General features: G+C 49.6%; 1 protein-coding gene across 2 annotated transcripts in view; it reads right to left on the bottom strand.

Annotated features, from left to right (window-relative positions):
- The window catches only part of ttc28 (tetratricopeptide repeat domain 28), a 155,397-nt gene that overhangs the window by 37,423 nt on the left and 97,916 nt on the right, over positions 1–20,058 (bottom strand). For both annotated transcript variants that reach the window (XM_035535197.1, XM_035535198.1), the window contains 2 exons: positions 17,874–18,146; positions 16,566–16,696 (listed from right to left, as the gene is read on the bottom strand). In XM_035535197.1, coding sequence (XP_035391090.1) covers positions 16,566–16,696; positions 17,874–18,146 — 404 coding nt within the window. The remainder of the gene's footprint in view (positions 1–16,565; positions 16,697–17,873; positions 18,147–20,058) is intronic.

Here is a 20,058-nt window from a genome sequence, read left to right as displayed (position 1 = left end):
GGATACACACACACACATACCTCATCAACTAAGCATACATGGATACGCACACACACACCTCATCAACTAAGCACGCATGGATACACACACACACCTCATCAACTAAGCACACAAGGATATACACACACACACACCTCATCAACTAAGCACACAAGGATATACACACACACACCTCATCAACTAAGCACATATGGATATACACACACACACACACATCATCAACTAAACATGCATGGATACACACACACGCACCTCATCAACTAAGCTCACATGGATATATATACACACACACACACACACACACACACACACCTCATCAACTAAGCACGCATGGATATACACAGACACACCTCATCAAATAAGCACACATGGAAATACACACACACCTCATCAACTAAACACGCATGGATATACACATTACACACACACCCCATCAACTAAACATGCATGGATACACACACACACCTCATTAACTAAGCATACACGGATATACACAGACTCACCTCATCAACTAAGCACGTAGGGATACACACACACACACACACACACACACACACACACACACACGTCATCAACTAAGCACGCATGGATATACACACACCTCATCAACTTAACACGCATGGATACACACACACCTCATCAACTAAGCACATATGGATATACAGACACACACACACACACACACACACCTCATCAACTAAGCACACATGAATATACATAGACACACCTCATCATCTAAACATGCATTATAACAGAATCTTAATATAAAATTTAAAAAAAGAAGACAAGAAGACCCGCCCTTTCTTGTCTTTTTTAATTCCACCCCTAGCTGTTGTTGTGCACCTCACCAATCAACTCTTCATTTCCCACTATGTCCACAACATGAGATGTGTGGAGTGGTTACCGTGGAAACCTCAGTGGATTTTTGTTAGGGGCTGTTAACTCAAAGAGCCAATCTTCAATAAAAGCGGATTTAACGCCCTCGTTCCCTGTTTCCCAAAGTCAGCAGCTCATCTGTGTGTGAGTGTGTGTGTGTGTGTGTGTGTGTGTGTGTGAGTGAGTGTGTGTGTGTGAACGGGCCACATGCTGGCACACTATGGTGTCTCATCTTGACACAGAGCCACAGAGACCGTGTTCTGTCTCTTTCTCCTCTACACAGTTAAGAGAGGCTCAGGCTGATGGCGTTTTGCGATGATTTTAACAGGCTTTCTTCTCTCATTCTGGACCTCTGATATCATGCAGCATGTCTCATCTTCAAAAAAGCAAACATTAATAAAAAATAAAACTAAAACAGAGTCACGTGGTCTTTAAAACGAAGGCTCTCGTATTACCGCAGCCTCGGGTTACGTTTCATGAAGTGTAGATTAACAGATGGCCGGATTCCTTGTTGTTCTGGTGACCGGATTACACCAAATCTCACGAGCCCGGCGGTGGGACGCCGTCGCTGCACGGCGAGGAGAGGCAGGACAAGCTGCGTTACACACACAGGTAATTCTAACTAAAGGTCAGTGCTCACGTGACCGCCTCCTGCAATGGCGACACACACCGTGGGGAAGCCGCTCGGTCATGTTGCGAGGCTGGAGCAGACAAACAACACATAGACTCGCTGTTATTCTGGAGAGGCTGGAGACAGAAGATTGGGTTACTCCGGTCCCCCCCCAGCTGCATCAGGGTCGAGCCACGTGAAGTCGACCCACGTGAGGGCAGCTTCCCTCTTACCTCGGCTCCCTCTACATGGCTGAAGGCAACTCTCCAGACTGAAGCCGCGAGAGGCAGGAAACTGCCCTGAAGAAGACCAACCTTCTCTCTTCCTGTGTTTCCTTTCTCACTCTCTCCTTTCACTCGCTCTCATTCTCTCCTTTCTCTCGCTCACTCTCTTCTTTCTCTCGCTCACTCTCTCCTTTCTCTCACTCTCACTCTCTCCTTTCTCTCACTCTCACGCTCTCCTTTCTCTCACTCACTCTCTTCTTTCTGTCACTCTCACTCTCTCCTTTCTCTCACTCTCACTCTCTCCTTTCTCTCACTCTCTCTCTCTTTACTCTCGCTCTCACTCTCTCCTTTCTCTCGCTCACTCTCTTCTTTCTCTCGCTCACTCTCTTCTTTCTCTCACTCTCACTCTCCTTTTTCTCACTCTCACTCTCTCCTTTCTCACTCTCACTCTCTCCTTTATCTCGCTCACTCTCTTCTTTCTCTCACTCTCACTCTCTCCTTTCTCTCACTCTCACTCTCTCCTTTCTCTCACTCTCTCCTTTCTCTCACTCTCTCCTTTCTCTCACTCTCTCTCTCTTTACTCTCGCTCTCACTCTCTCCTTTCTCTCGCTCTCACTCTCTCCTTTCTCTCACTCTCTCTCTCTTCTTTCTCTCTCTCTCTCACTCTCTCCTTTCTCTCACTCTCTCTCTCTTCTTTCTCTCTCTCTCACTCTCTCCTTTCTCTCACTCTCACTCTTTCCTTTCTCTTGCTCTTATATCTTCTTTCGTCCTGTTTTGTTCCATTATTATTTCTTGCACGCCTGCACGCACACACGTGTAGACCAGAGTTCCACTAGTCAAGGCTCTTTGAATAAACAAGTTCACTCCCCCGGTGGGACGCTGGTGTCCGCTGGCCCATTGGCAGGGCTGCCTGTTTTTCTTGGGAGTGCATGAATCACCATCTCCACACACACACACACACACACACACACACCACTGGCAAAATCATCTCCTACACTGGAGCACAAGCAAGAGAAGATGAAGGAGGCTGGAGAAGATACCTCTGATTCCACAGTCTAGCTCTGGAGCTGTCTGGGAGCAGGCGCTTGGCCCAGACGCCACTCCGAGCTACGATACGAGGACAGGGGCCTTCAAACGGAACCCAGAGCTCTGACTGCATCTGCACGGTGGAGGTAGGCATCCGAAGTTATGGAGGAGGCGGCGTGTCCGAGCAGCCACGGGATTCCTCAGCAGTTTCTAGGAATCACAGTTCTGCCCATTCAATGGGTGATTAATTCCACTTGATTAATTTGGACGAAATGCCGGCGCGGTGAGAACGGAAAAATCCATACCACCAGGGGACGAGGAAGACGAGAGGAAGACCAGGCTAGACACTCCAAATTAGACGGACAAATGAAGATGGCACCTAAGCCCAGAACGTTCGTGGCTTGCTGGAACGTTAATTCACGGGGGCTCCTAACACAGGACTCCTTTCAGACTGATAATTACTTTACCAAATGAATGAAGCACGCGCTCCATTCGCCTTATTATTGGGACGCAGAGATCCGAGGGCAGCAATTAATGGCCACTTCAATAGGAGCTTAAGGCTGATCAATAAAACATCTCCACCGGTGATCTATAGTTGGACGTGCATTAGTTCAGGCCTCGGCTGAGAGGAGGGGCCACGAGCTCATTAAAACCCAAAACATTGGGTTGCTGGTTGCTTGGCAAGACAAATCAGCCTGATGAAGAGCCAGAGAGGACCGCTGCTCAAAACACCCCAAACCCAAACCCCCATCTCGCACAAACGAGACGCTTCCCGCACACGGCATCATCGCGGGACTAGAACAAACGCCTGAGACTTTACAATCAAGTGGGTGAAGGAGGCGAGCCATTTGGAGGTGAGGACTCGGATGCTGAGTGAGATCATATTTATCATTACTGTTTGACAACGAGCATGCTATGAGTCAGAGGCCTGGACCGAGAAAAACAGAGTGGGTTTGAAGAGCAGACAGGAACAGGGGACAGAGAAAGAGGGAAGGAGAGAGAGAAGCAGGAGGGAGAGAGATATGAAGAAGCGGTGTGCATGGTAGCTGTGCTCGATGCCGTGACTCTCACTCTCTCCAGACACTCCGGGGGAGTGTCACTCTCAGATCTGAATATACCTCCAGGAAATGCTTCTGACAGTAAATAAACCATCTCAAGCTAAATAAATAGGAACGAGACAGGGGAATGAAAAAGGAAGAAAGGATGGGGAGAGAGAGAGAGAGAGAGAGAGAGAGAGAGATGTACGTGATTAAGGGAGACAGGGACATGATGAAGCACTGAGACAGAGAAAGAGGGATGAAACAGAGAGAGCGAGAGAAAGAGAGGAAGACGAGTGTGCATGTCAGCCCTGGGGGTCACAGCAGCAGGTTGGCGAGGCAGCGAAGAGAGAACGGAGAGATGAATTATTTAAACAGCTTTATTAGCATGCGCCGTTCTGGCTGGCTATCGGGGGGAGGGAACGCGCATCCCACCCCGCCTGCGAAACACGCCGACACCCTCCCCAAATACCGACCCCCCACATCAGCAATCCCCTTTCCCTCCATGCCTGGCCACTCTCACGAGTCTCCTCTCTCCTCTCGTGTGTTTTCATGTTTGAAGGTGCTAATCGCTGTTTGCTAAACCAGCCCATTAACAGCTAGCGCCACGTCCGAGGGACCAGACAATCAATCAGCACTCGGTAGCTGACAGGCGGCCCTGGTGGGAGATGATGGCTCCTTCCACATCTGGCCCCACTGCACGGTCCTGTTCTGTATGCCACGGGGCTCCTTCTAGCCCCCTGCTGTCCGTCACACCTGTCCCCGTGATGGTCCAGGCCCGGCAGGACATGACAGTGGATCGATGAGCACATATAACAGCTCTGCTAGTGTTGCCCCCACCTCACCCCAAACACACTTCCCATATAGGCTGTGAGTGACTGCTCTGCCAAAATAGAGCTATTGCATACAGACTACCTGCCCACATACAGACTACCTGCCCACATACAGACTACCTGCCTACATACAGACTACCCGCCTACATACAGACTACCTGCCCACATACAGACTACCTGCCTACATACAGACTACCCGCCTACATACAGACTACCTGCCCACATACAGACTACCTGCCCACATACAGACTACCTGCCCACATACAGACTACCCGCCTACATACAGACTACCCGCCTACATACAGACTACCCGCCTACATACAGACTACCCGCCTACATACAGACTACCCGCCTACATACAGACTACCTGCCTACATACAGACTACCTGCCCACATACAGACTACCCGCCTACATACAGACTACCTGCCTACATACAGACTACCCGCCTACATACAGACTACCCGCCCACATACAGACTACCCGCCTACATACAGACTACCTGCCTACATACAGACTACCTGCCTACATACAGACTACCTGCCCACATACAGACTACCCGCCTACATACAGACTACCTGCCCACATACAGACTACCTGCCCACATACAGACTACCCGCCTACATACAGACTACCCGCCTACATACAGACTACCTGCCCACATACAGACTACCTGCCTACATACAGACTACCCGCCCACATACAGACTACCCGCCCACATACAGACTACCCGCCTACATACAGACTACCCGCCTACATACAGACTACCCGCCCACATACAGACTACCCGCCTACATACAGACTACCTGCCTACATACAGACTACCTGCCCACATACAGACTACCCGCCTACATACAGACTACCCGCCTACATACAGACTACCCGCCCACATACAGACTACCTGCCTACATACAGACTACCCGCCCACATACAGACTACCCGCCTACATACAGACTACCTGCCTACATACAGACTACCTGCCCACATACAGACTACCCGCCTACATACAGACTACCTGCCCACATACAGACCACCTGCCTACATACAGACTACCTGCCCACATACAGACTACCTGCTCACATACAGACCATCTGCCCACATACAGACCATCTGCCCACATACAGACTACCTGCCCACATACAGACCATCTGCCCACATACAGACCATCTGCCAACATACAGGATGAAAACAACATCTAAAACACTGGTGCAGGATATTCCTCATTCCTCGTTGTCCACATTCCTGTGCTAGTCAGAGAGTGTCGAGCGATGAGAGGTCACAACCAAAGGCTGCGGTCAAATGGCAAGATTTATACTTTTATAGTCTCATGAGAATAGCGAGAAAGTCCATTTAGTTCAACCTTCAAAAAGCTACAGAAAGAGACAGCTTATAAAGTAGGGCATATTTCATACAACATTTTCGCTCACTTCATTATCATGATAATTTCTCTCTTAAGGTTAAGGCTTCAATGAAAAAATGAAACAGGGTTTTCAAGAGAAAATAAATTGCATCCCTGCATGCTGGGATTCTTGCCAGGACATTTCAAGTATGTTTTGACTCATCACCTTGAAATTAGCCTGGCAAAAGACATCAAAATTTATTCCTTCTTACTGATTTTATTTGAATCAGTAGCCACAGGTTCAGGGGGAGAGGAGAAGCCGCCAAACCCTATGCTTGTTCAAAGTACTCACAAAGTAATCGCTATTACAGAATATAATCTTTGGCATAGCTTTTATTTTTTAGCATGGTTTTCATAGGAGAGCCATGTGTGTGCATGTGTATTTGTGTGTGTTGGGTGTGTTTGTGTGTGTGTCTGCGCACGTGTGTAAGTAAGCAAGTAATTAAACAATGCATCAGGGCAGGAAAAGTAAAAACAAAGACTTTCCAAAGACTACAAGTTAGATTAGCACACTAGATGTCAATGGTGCGACCAAACCACAGGGACAAAAAGGTCAAAGCTAATTAGCTGTTATCTGCATGTTTCATTAGTAAATCATTATCCTCTCTCCAGGTACACTACCTCAGCAGGTCCTCACACACACACACACACACAGAGCAGAGGGACAGGGTCTATCTCAGGGGCTTTTCCCACCATCACACTTTTGGGCTGTATCAGCACTAGTGCGTCCAGGCCTGTCAAACCACATCTCCAGCCACAGGCCCGGAACTCAAACAAGAATCTACTCAAATAGATTAGAACACGTCTTCTAACACCAAGACACAGAACTGGGGAACGCATAACCTTTCCTGGTACTGAGCTTGCAAATTACTGTCAGCATGCAGTTTGTCTGTAATTAGATGAATGAATGTGATTTGATTTTCACTGAAAGGTAACGAATCAACATGAATCAACATGAACTTTTTTTCCCTTCCTGACCAGGGGTCAAGTGCAAACATGTAGCTCTTCCGTCACAACAGTGTCAAATACGAAATGCAAAAACATTGCTAGATTCTGGTGCTAGATTTCTAGTGAACAAACTAAATAGAAGACAAAAATCTAACTTGGAGCGGGAAAAAAGAGTGAGAGAGATTATTTTAGAGGCATTGTGTGGTCCAGCCAGATCGGTGCAGGTGTTGGGAGCAGAGGATACTGAGGGGCCAGAGTCCATCTCCCTGGATGAGCTAGCCGGAAAGCTCCACCGTGGCAAGGCACCGGGGGGAATGAGGTTCAGGGTTTTTGAAGGTCCTGGACGTTGGGGAGCTGTTCTTGCTGACCCACCTCTACAATATCTCTTGGGAACAGTGTCTTTGGGCTGTGCCTCCACAGAAAGGGGAAAGTCTATGCAAGGGTACTAAAAGGAGGTTTCGCCTGCTTGTCGAGCCTTGAATTCAGGAGGAACCATGCAGAATCTGTCCTGGCCGTGGAATGATGGCCCAGTTCTTTACCATCTCCCAATTTGGGAGATGGGAGTTTGCCACTCAAGTATACATTTGTGTATTTGTAGATCTGGAGAAGGCATATGACCATGTCCCCAGAGACATTCTGTGGGAGGTGCTCTGGGAATATGGGGTGTCTGGGTATAGGGAGTAATGTGGGCTGTTTGATCCTTGCACTCTCAGTGTAAGACCTGAGTTAAGTCCAGATTGTTCAGTCAGGCCTGTGCCAAAGGTGAGCCTTGTCCTGGTTATTGTCACGTTATGGCCCCGCCCTCTCCTCAAACGTCTTGGTGTGTGTGGGTTCGTCTGTGTTGCCACGCCTTCTCGTGTCATCCACCTATTCTGTATTATGTGTAGTCGTTTTGTGTGTGTATATGTCTCCTGTGTTGTAGTACGTGTTGTTGGTGATTGAAATGTACATATCAAGTGTGTTGTGTTTAACGTATCGCTGGTGTGTAAATAATAAATGTCTGTTTGATCGTGCCTCTTCCCCGCATCCTTTTTGCCTCATCGCGTTACAGTTATGATATTCATGGACAGGATTTCAAGGTGCATCCAAGGACAGGAGGGCTTCTGGTAAGAGGACCAGAAGGCCTCTCTTCCTTGTATGGAAGTCTTGAGCACGCACTTCAGCGGTTTGTAGCTATGTGAAGTGGCTGGTACGTAAATCGGCACCTCCAAGTCTGAGGCCATAGTCATCTGAAGGAAAAGGATGGTCTGCTCCCTCCAGGAAGGGGGCCAGAACCTCCCCTAAGTTGAAGACGTGCATATCTGGGGGTTTATTCATGAGTGATGGAAAGAGGGATTGTGAAATCAACCATAGTTTGGGTCCACTGGATGCAGTAAGGCAGTCTCTCTGCTTGTCTTAGTGGTTGACCACCCTCACCTATGATCATGAACTCTTGGTAGTGACTGAAATATATACAAGCAGCTGAAGTCATCTTTCTCCGCTGGGTAGCAGGTCTTCCTCTCCATCATAGGGTGAGGAGCTCCACTATCTGGAAGGAACTCAAAGGAGAGCCACTACTCCTTGTCTTCGAGAAGAGTCAGTTAAGGGGGTTCAGGCATCTGCTAAGATGGAGGTACACTAAGCACAGCCAACAAAGTGGAGGAAGCCCTGGGTAGAATCAGGAACTGCTAGAAGGATACCCAGCAAGCCTGGGAATTCCTGGTGATCCCCCAAGAGGAGAAGGAGACAGTGCTTGAGGACAGAGATACCTGGACTTCTCTGCTTTCCTTATTGCCAGTGAGACTCTGAAATGAAAAGCAGTGTAGAAGCAGTGTAGAAGTTGAATGAAACACTGGTTCATGTAACCCTGTTGCAATAACATATGTGAGTATCAGGTCAGCTTCTGCATGTCATCATCTCGTGAACTTGACCACATGGACAGGATCTGATCCCAAATCAGACCATTTCCCAGTCCTGATAAGACGAGGGTGCCAGACGGTCCGCCATTCGTAACGGCACGCTGTATCCTCCACCCGTTCCTGATGTGGCCCGAGTCCCTACCTCTCATGGCACTTGAGAAACTTCAAGGTCCAGGGTTCATGCTTTCAATGGCCACAGTCATGGTCACGTGCCTGAAGACCGCTGGCGACCTCAGCACTTGCCTGAGGTCCTGCTCTCTCTGGTCTGGAAGGTTTCGACTGTAGACTGTTAGCTGCCCATATTCATCATCCGTGGATGGTGAACGAGGAGTGGGCTACATTCCTGGTGATGCAGGAGGCAATCCCAGACACAGCAGCCCCTTTAATGGGGCTTGCTTAAGTGTGTGGGAAATTGAGGGGAACATAAAGGCAGGAAGCCTGGAACAAATGCTAACGGTGGCTCTCGCCGGCCAGGCTAGCACTAGTCACAGCAGTCCCATTTGGGGCTGGCCACCCGCAGAAAAACAATTTCAGATCTGCAATATCACCCCGGTTTCGACCTCGGCAGGCATGCAGAGGGCAACGCACACCTAATCGCATTTCCCTAAGCATGCCGGAGAGGAACAAATTGCTTAAGCGCCCCTGTAATGAATCGAGCTGCACTCGGACATGACATAAACTCTCGGACAGGTGGCTGCAAAATATAAAATCTTGTTGAAAAATGTTTTTCTTTGTGCTTTTTTTTGGTTTTTTTTCTTTTGGTTTTTTTGCCTCTTTTCCGTCTCTCTCTCTCTCTCTCTCTCTCTCTCTCTCTCTCTCTCGCTCTCTCTCTCTCTCTCTACCCTCTGCAAAGCAATTCCCCTGGAGTGATTGCGGCATGATGGGCCGGCTGGGGTGGGGGACAGTGTGTGGGGTGGAAGAGCCCTCCCCCAAAGCCTCACATGTAAACAGAAGAAAATGAGTGAGCGTAACGGGGGGAACGCACAGGGACAGCTGGGATGACAAGTGTTTGATTTCCCAAAAGAGGACTGAGCCGGTGGGGGTTTACCCCGTGCCGGAGGGGGTGGGAGAGCAGGAAGCTAATCCCGTTTGCTCATCTTTGTGTGGCTGTCGGCTTTCGCAGACACAAGTCAGTCCTGGAGTAATCCATTTTTTCCCAATTCCCTCCTCACGCTTTATCTATTTGGGTGGCAAGGTGGCAGACAATCGAGCCACCACATGGAGGGAGGAAAGGAGAGAGAGGAGGAGAGGAGTGGAAAATAGAGAGGAGAGGAGACTTCCCATGGAGGGGAGCTTCTCAGTCCAGCTCTTACACACTTCCAAAGACTCCATGCTTTCTTATTCAATCGCAGATGCACCTGAGGCTATTTAAGGCACTCAGGAGTAGCTGAATGTGATTACCTGCCGCAGGTGTATAGCGACTGGGAGACTAAACTAAATCAGGGACTGGCCTGGAGTTTTCACACACTGGATTGAGTTCTGACCCAGAACATGTGAGCTTCCACATTACAACCCAGCTCCAGGTATTTGCATTATGAGACCCGTGCCTGGAGCTGACTTGGTAGGAGTGGCTAAACTCTGTCTGCGTCATTTACAGCACACTTTAGGAGTCTCGGGGGTAGAGGGAGAGGGGGTACGGACATGCATGTCATTCCTTGGCCTCTGTTACATGGGTCCGGGAACAGCGATATTAAGGCACAACGCAGGAATGTAATAGAGAGAGAGAGAGAGAAGTCCCTGTGTGCACTGGAAGCCTGGCAGAAGCAGTGCGGACCCCCAGCCGCCGTGTTCCTTGGCGTGGTCTCTGCAGCGGGGGCTTGTGTAATAGCCTTCCCTCATCCAGCAGGAATGTGAAGCTTCCCCTGGGAAGGAGGCCCACGTTTTATGGAGTGCAACTCCACAGGAGTGCATCTGGCAACCCGAGCACTGCTCTGGTCCCTAGCTACCTTACAGGGGCAGCCCTGAGGCCAAACCCCGCCTCCTCCTCAAGATCAGCGCGCACATGGCAGAGTTTAAAGGGTCATTCTCCTCCAGCAGAGACAACGTGACTCAGACTGGGAGGAGGAGGAGGAGGAGGAGGGATGAAGAAAAGGCGAGAAAATACAAGAAGCAAGTATTTTAAGAAAGTTTTCAGCTTATGAATAGACAGACCTGATTTATTTAGCAGAGAGTCTTTTACAACTATGACTTACACACAAACACAAACACGCACAAACAGTACATTTTGCTTTTAGTAATGTTTACAAAACACAAAAACACACAGTAAATTCCACTTTACTTAATGGAAACACACACACACACACACACACACACACACTAATGCTTTAATGCTAAACCCACCTAAGACCAGGCTATTGATTGCTGCTGATATGACTATCCACAGCACTGGCGATGAAGTCAGAGTGCAGAGATCCTTCGCCAGCTCCTTCAATAACCATCCATCACCTCCGTCCCGAGCCCAGGGTCCCACGCCAGCTCGCACGATACGGCAAAAACATCCAAGTGCTGACTGACCGATGACTCGATCCGCACTTCCATTAAGCCCGGGACTCTGGAGGGCCTGGAGGGCGCCAGCTGCTGAATTCTGGGAGAAAAAAGGGCAACATTGCGTTCTCCCGACGTCGGAGATCTCCCGGTCTCCGAAAGCAGCAGCGAAGCAAGCACGACGGTGCTGTAATTAAAGATCCCGCCGGAGTCGGGACCCCTCATAACTCTGGCGCCCAGACACACTCGTAATGAGGAGCTAATGTCAGACAGGGAGGCGACTCTAAATCATGACTCTACTGCCACCACTGTGGTGGGCCAAGGATGCACGCTGACCACAGAGCCGGTCGATGTCGTCTGCTGCGTGCCGCTCTGACGCTAATAACCGCAGGAACGCGGCAGGGCGTGTTAGAACAGGAACAGGAAACAGTGATGTTAGAACAGGAAACAGGTCATCACAGAGCCTGGTCCAAACGGCCTGGGCAGCATAAGCCCAAAGTTGCCAGCACACGTACACACATTCGGACTTTACAGGCTAGGAGTCTACACCCGTACACACACAGGACCATATACTCACATTACACACACACACACACACACACACACACACACACACACACACACACACACACACACACACACGCTCTCTCTCTGCCTTCATTGGAATGGACTTCCCAAAGCCCCACATTCATCTTTCTGACAGGCTCGGCATCGATCGGAGCAGGCCGCGGGATGCAATTCCAGGCCCTTAAATGACTCCATGCCTGGACACTCCGGAAGCGGCCGGGGGACAGCTCCCGCTGCTGCCTTGGCAGAGAGTTGGCTGGCCGGTCCAGAGCCACCGGGCCACAGGATGGCCTTGCTGCCGTGACAACAGTCCTGTCAGCCTCTTCACCATAATCGGCCCCCTTGTGGCTACGCTCTCTGGCCATTTTCATCCTTACGCCATTTTATTACCGGACAATTACAGAGTGCTAGCATACCGAATTCATTAGCCATTAAGACTGATATTGTAGTGCATAGCAGCGTATCCCAGCCCTGAACAGTCCTGTGGTCAGAAACTGAGCTATGGGTCAGTTAAAGCGACTATGGCCTGCTCTGTATGCTATAGCCATCGCTCATAACTCAGCATGAAAGGACACGCCAGATCATAACATATTAAACACACGCCAGGTGAGAGCTTTAACAGTGATTTCAGTAGGTAAGACCTTATACTGAGATGTCCATCCGGTGTCTGCTCCCAGTGGAAGCATCGGGATGGACCCTGCCGGTCCCTGTGGGCGCATTTCCGTTTCTTGTGAACAGCGACGCACCGTTTGGACGGAGCTGTCTGCGCGGAGCCATCCCATACGTATGGGAACGCGGGGCTTGGGGGGGTGTTAGGAACAGATAACGGAAGGAAAGGAACTCCGTTACAGGGCTGGAGGAGACAGTGGGCAGTCAATAACACAGCAGCCATTAATCTCCGTGACAACCACACATTCCAGGCCCTAATCTCGGGCGGTCGGGCGGCTGGCATCCCGCGCTGCACGCACGCGCACACACACACACACACACACACAGGGATACACACGCCACAAGTTACTATCTTCCAGAATGTTCCATGAATGTATGCAGATACCGCTGTTCCTACTCCTGCTCGATTGCTAATCTTTACCTCCGTAATCCGAGGGGAAATACTCTGGTGGTTTTGTTTTTTAAAATAAACCATGCATTTTTGTAAGGAGACCAGCAAAATGCCACCTGCCAATTTGAAAATTTCACAGATTCCTCTCACAGGAACATCTAGTCGTACAGATGCTCATATACAGTCGGCTGTGTGTGCGTCTGCATGCGTGCGTGTGTGTGTCAGTAATGGCTCCAGAGGAACAGTCTGGTTCCTGATTAAGTACGCCTCTTTGCCTGTAGACACACAGCCCTCAGGTACACACACAATCACAGCTCCCACTGACCTCCAGGTCCCACATCTCAAAGCAAGTGTTTACCATGTGTGTGTATACACACACATACACAAACGCAGGCATGCGTGAGCACACACACGCACACACGCACCAGGAGTAAAAATCACCCCTGAAATTGGTATTTACATGCATGCACACACACATGCGCACACACACACACACTCAGAGTAAACAATATTTTCAAGACATCTCAAGTGAGATGCAAATGGAACTTTAAACACTGCAGTGAGGAAGAGTGATGACAAAGTACACAGGTGGACACACACACACACACACACGCACAGACACACACACACACAAACACAGACACACGCGCACACACACACACACACACACACACACACACAGACACACACACACACAGACACACACACACACGCACACACAGACACACACACACACACAGACACACACACACACACAGACACACACACACAGACACACACACACACACACACACACGAACTACATTTCTCTAGCCTACTACAGAACAAGATGTCCCTTTTTAAATGGCTCTGAATGAAACGTCTTCACAGCATTTTGGTTAATTGTGCAAATGTCGCCAAGGGTCCGGATAAAACCAGACCAATTACAGCTGCGGTCACCTCCCAAAGGACGCGTCTCTTGCACACATGAAAAATGTCAACGGAGCGAGATGAAACTGCACTCCTCGTTATAGGAGCGACTCAGAGGCGTGACAGATGTGAGGAGGAGGAGGCGAGGAGTGGAAGATAGACGTTCTCCCAGTACAGTGGTCTCCTTCAGCTTGGGGGTGAAGGCTCCCACCACAGCCAGTTATGGACGTCCCTGCGTTCAACCGTCCGCGATTGCCAGCTGTCGTATGAGCCAGCAGGCTAGGTGGGAGGGTTGGAACCAACTAAAGCTCGCAGAAATGTTGAATTAAAACCAAACCCTGCCACATCACGGCCCTGCTCCATCCTATCCGAGCAAACCTCTCGCTGTGAAAAAGTTCCACGACGTGGAAGAGTCTCAGGACTCTGGAGTGGAGTGACAGAGAGCCAAAACGGTTCCTGCTATCTTTAGCTTGGCTCCACCCACGTTCACGCCATCATCTCATCTGAACATGAGTGGCAGGCGCTTTCTTAGGTGTGTGTGTGTGTGTGTGTGTGTGTGTGTAACTGGGTGTGTTTAGTTCATAATTAATGTGTAACCCAGGGGAACAACAGAAAAACGCTATGATGTCTGTTAGATCAGGCTAAAAAAAACAAAAAGCAAATAAAAAAAAAAAAAACACTTTAAAATCGTATTAGCTTGGATTTTAAAAAGATATACAAGCCCCACTTTTCAAACTGATTCCACAGCCAGAAAACCCCCCCCACACACCCACACATGTGTGACTTTCACAGCTTTACTGGCAGAGACTGTAAGCTTCTTATCACTCTAAAAATTCTTAATACAAGTGGCGTCTCCACAGTGGACTCATGTTTAACGACGTACTAACGATGTATTACACTAGACAATACAATAATATTCTGGAAATGTAATATTCTGGAATTCTGAGAAAAGTGTGAACTAATGTTTCACACACACACACAGACACAGACACACACACACACACACACACACACACACTCAGCTATGATACTTCCCTGGCTGTCTTCGTCTAAGGTTTTACGGCGGTTGACAACGCTGGTGAGTGTGTGTTTGGAGTGTGTGTTTCCATGGCAAGCTCCTGCACTGGTGTAATTAGGACCGTGGGGCAGAGGGGCATTATTAACTGAGCCCAGGTGCTGCAGAGAAGACGAAGTCATTAGTCTCATCCAGAGGGCTACGTCAGCACTGTTACACTTACACGCAGACACACACGTTTACCACACGTTTACCACACACACTTACATAAATGAGTGAACACATGCACACACCTGTGCACATACACACACTCCAATACACATGAACACAGCCAAACACACACACACACACACATATGCACACACACTCACACTGCAATGCCCATTTCTGTTTTCAGTAAATTATCTGGAACACTAATCAATTAAATAAACTAATCAATTAACTAAACTAATCAATTATATAAACTAATCAATTATATAAACTAGTCGTTCATGCAGCTGCACATAAACACAATTACACAAACACAAACGCACACTGAGTCTTCTACAGAGAAAAGAAAAACACCTCATATATTTAAACGCTTAAGTAAACCCGGCGTATTAATCCCCTCTGCGTATCCGCCGTGCTCACACACATACACGGAGGGATGGATGCACCCGTCACACTGCACTCTGTTAGTTCCTCCTACGAAACAGGAGGACATACAGTGATTTTCCTCCTAATTACAGAGGAGTCGTCACATCATGACCACGTCAGCAGCTCCACTTTCCTAAGAGGAACAGTCAGTGTTGTTCTGTTTAGATTTTTACAACATGGTTTCCCGCCCCGGTTCCACTCAGTTTTGCAGGAAAACGCTACGGCCCCTTCTCTCAGCACAGTCCAGTCCTGTAACTGAGGTCCTGTCAGCGCCCACCACGGTCTAGTCCTGTAACTGAGGTCCTGTCAGCGCCCACCACGGTCTAGTCCTGTAACTGAGGTCCTTTCTGATTTTTGAGGTGCAGATACAAGAAGCATCACTGTGACCTTCTGAAGGGTGGAAAAGTGGATAATGATGAACCATGGCAGAAGAGGTAGTTTATCTAGTTCTACACACACAAGCACACACACACACACGCACACACACACACACACACACACACACACACACACACACACACACACACACACACACACACACACACACACACACACACACACACACACACACACACACACACACACACACACACAGAGGTCCCTGCCACACATATCTACCTCATTTGTGCTGTTCGTCCCTCTACTACCCAAGCAGAGGACAGCACTGTGAATGTGACACCCAGCATGCACTGCGGCGGTGGTGCCAGTCTGCACTGTTTGACGGGTGGGGCTTTAATTGGTGCCAGCGTGTGCGACCATGTGTGAAAGCGCCCCAGCGTTCAAGCCGGTGCCACGCATCTGTGCCGGACATGAAGCACTCGCAAAGTGGAGACGGTTGGGGTGGGGTGGGTGTGGGGGGTTGGATAGCTCAGACAGCAGCTAAAATGAATCCAGAAACACGAAGGCCACTGGATCAGACCCGTTACTCAGACAAGAAATCGTCATTCTAATCTCGGAAACTGAGGCCTCTGAGTAATTATAAGACAAAGGTTTCTTTAGAGGGATGGGACCCCTACAGAGAGAAACACACAGACACAGGCTTTACCTCTCTGTCTTTTAGCTTCATGGCCAGGACTAGCTGATGCCGGTGGTTAGTCAGGGCCTCACGGTAATTGCCCTTGGAAAAGAAGGCGGAGCCCAGGTTGCCATGGGCCCGGCACTCGCCCGTCTGGTCACCTAGGAGAGAGAACAGGTTAGAGTCAGCCACGGGGACAGCGCTTTAGCACTGATTCAGAGCCTTCACACACACACACACACACACACAGTGGCTATCCAGATCCTGAGGACCCAGGATTTTCAGAGATCAGTGTTTTTTCCTTCCGTCTGTCTCATGACAGGCCTGGCAACTGAACACTGTGTTTAAAACGGCGGCGTTTCAGCAGGAAAACATGGAAGGCTGGCAGGTCTTCTGGGACAGCTTCAGAGGAACTTTGCCCTTGGTTAGAGGTTGTGAGCTGCATATGAAAAGCCAAACCTCACAAGCTGCATCCAGGGGCCCCAGCAGAAAATAAGCCAGCAATGACATTACGGCAGTTACGGAGAAATTCCCGGCTCCGTGGACGTCTACAGAAGCTCTCGCTGATTACAGCACTCACACGAGTGCAGCCAGCTCTGTCGTTCCCCTTTTATTGAGTTTCTCTATCCATTAGTGTAACCGCGCATGAACACACGCCCTGCACAGGCTGACTGCTCCCCCGGAGGACAGGTGCCCGCGTCCCAACACCAGAACTGCTCTGTGAGATGTGGAATGTGGTAGCTGAACCGTGGCACGCACCCCAGCGTCGGCCGGCGCAGCAGACGTGCTGACGGAGCGTCGGAGGAGGTGCAAGAACCATTTCACGTCCCAGCAAAGCTGACCTCCAAGACTGACGTCCGCGGGGCGTCACGAACGCTCACAATATCGTGGAAGCATCATCCTCTGATGAAGGTTAAAATATGTTTCTCACTTGTGTTTCAGATTCTAAAATCAAAATATACAAACAACCAGCTTTAATTAAGCTTGGGCAAGATAATTTAATTACGATAGAAAGTCATTAAAATTGGTCTGATCCAAAGGAGTAGAGAAGATGAAGGGAAGACAGAGGCCTGTTTTCAGCACAGCCATCGCTCTGAACTAACTCCAGCGTCTCACACTGCTTCTTTCAAGGACAGTCATTATTCTTATCAGCCCGGCTTCGTTTAGCTAATATAAGGTCACGTTCCCTCGGCTGCGCGCGCCGCTAAAGGACCCCTCCGCTCCAACAACACGCTAGCTGTGCTAGTGAGGGCCATCTACTGTATGCTAATCTTCTCATTAGCATATGCTAATGAGGCAGTGCTACGTGGAGTCATGATGAGGCGTGCATGCGCTCACCTAACGTTTTGGCGACCTCCAGGTCTTGCTGCATGTAGGTGGTGCTCTTCTCTGTGTTGCCCAGTGACCAGTAGGCGCTGCTGAGGGCAGAGAAGACAGAGCCTCGCAGTTTGAGGCTGCAGGTGCCGATCTTGAGCGCAGCCTCCAGGACCACCACTGATGCGCCATGGTGGGAGGCAGTCAGCAGCTCCTGGCCAATCACAGACACCACCACAAAAGGACTCTTGTCCAGTTTCATCTTCTGCAGCTGCTGATAGGTGGGCTCCAAAGACTCTGTGTTTGAGGGGAGGGACCAGGTTAGGATAAAACACCAGTGGCAACCAAAATACCAACACCATCACTCAACACCACTGAAGATAGAAAGGAATAAAAAGGTATTTTAGGCAGCAGTGATTCTGTCCTGCACACACAGTACCACCTCATATCCTGTCCTGTAGTTTAACCTGCTATTAGCACAGCAGGTCAGCAGGTCAGAATTGTCCGGCGTTTGCGACACCGTTGCCCTGTTTGACTGTAATGGACTATAGCAGGAAACACAGTTCTGATGTCCTCCTGTGTTTGTGTGCGTGGACGTCTCCACAGTCTTCATGATCACAGTTCACCTGACACGTGTTCACACTCTCTGCTCAATGGTTGTGGCAGGCAGGCCAGAGAGAAGCAGCATACGTGCAGAGGTGACCTGCACCGGGCATGTGTGTGTGTGTGTGTGTGGGGGGGGTGGTCAGGGTTTTGGGGGTGGGGAGCAACAAGGATAGTAGAGTAAAAATGCAAACACACACACACACACACACACACACACACACACACACACACACACACACAGAGCGCCTGCTGGGACCCCTCCTCTTCCTCCAGGTCCGAGCTGGGGAGAGCTGTACTCCTGCTGGTCTGGTCGCCATGGCGTCGTGTGCACTGGAGCCAATGACGCTTTTATTTCACAAGTCAACCGAGCTGCAGCTGACGGTTTCCTTTTGATTACCGAGGTTACCGTTTGGGGTCAGAAGTAAGAACGGGCCACGCACGTCTGCTGCAGTAATGCAGAAGTCAATGGAAAAAATAAATCCCCAAATAAAAGCTGTGCGTGTGTGTGTGTGTGTGTGTGTGTGTGTGTAGGCATATGGCTGCTCCATTAAGACAACAACAGCTCCTCTCTAGTGAGAGAAAACCTGTCCATCCATGGATGTCAGACATGTTACACACACCATTAAACACCTGTAATCTGCGTTTCGCACACACACTGCGCTCAGTGCCAAGCAGTCAGACCACGTCTTATGCGAAAAAATCACTCTAACAAAAATAGCCTTAAAGCACGTTACAAAACACATCCTGTAAATCTGTCTTGGGCAGGCGACCGTATGTCTTCTGATCTCCTGGGGGCAGAGAAGATGTCTTAAAAGCCGTGCGTGCCACCTGCCTCTCCAAGGAACCGAAATGAAACTGCAGCTTTGGAAAAGTGCCAGTCCGCCTCCAGTGAGCGTGCGCGCGTCAGAGCTGTGTCACTGTGCGTTTGTACCGCACCCCTGAGCACAGCCCTGCAAATGACACACACTTCAATGGGAAGAAAACTCTGTAGCTTGGGGACTGTGTGAGTGTGAGTAGTGTGTGTGCTTGTGTTTGTATTTGCTTGTGTATGTGTGTGTGTGTGTGTGTGTGTGTGTGTGTGTAGGGCCTGTGAATCTAGTTAACGACAGAACTCAGCATGATAAACAACAGAGGAGAAGTGCTTATGCAGACAGCCACGACGCAGTGGAGGCACGGTGAGGATTTAATGATGCGCCTCCAGGTGCCTCGCCTCCCCTCTGCCTCCTCCCCCGCTCCACTCCCGAGGCCCTGTCACGTCTGACGTGGCTGTCACGGATTCCCATGGGAGCGCTGCTAAATAAAGCCATAATAACGCACTGGCACTGCCGCCCACCTGTGCCGTTAGGACCCTTCCAGGATCTTTTCATCCTTATTTACATTCCCGTTCTGCGGATTCCCCCTTACGCATCCTCGTCTCTGCAGACTGGCGCAAGCCTGCGAGGTGACTGGGTTTAACGTGGCGCTCCCCAGAGACGCCTGGGCAGTCTTGCAGTGGGAGTCTAGATGACATCTCTGATGCCACAGAACCACGGGGGCAATTAAATTAGAGTGAGGTAATCCTGCCCCCCCCCTTATCCTGAAATGATAAAAAGAAGCTCAGAAT

This window comes from Electrophorus electricus, chromosome 17, assembly GCF_013358815.1.
Source record: "Electrophorus electricus isolate fEleEle1 chromosome 17, fEleEle1.pri, whole genome shotgun sequence".
Classification (NCBI taxonomy): domain Eukaryota; kingdom Metazoa; phylum Chordata; class Actinopteri; order Gymnotiformes; family Gymnotidae; genus Electrophorus; species Electrophorus electricus.
Note: the sequence above shows the minus strand (reverse complement) of the source record. Positions and strands in the feature narration are given on the sequence as shown.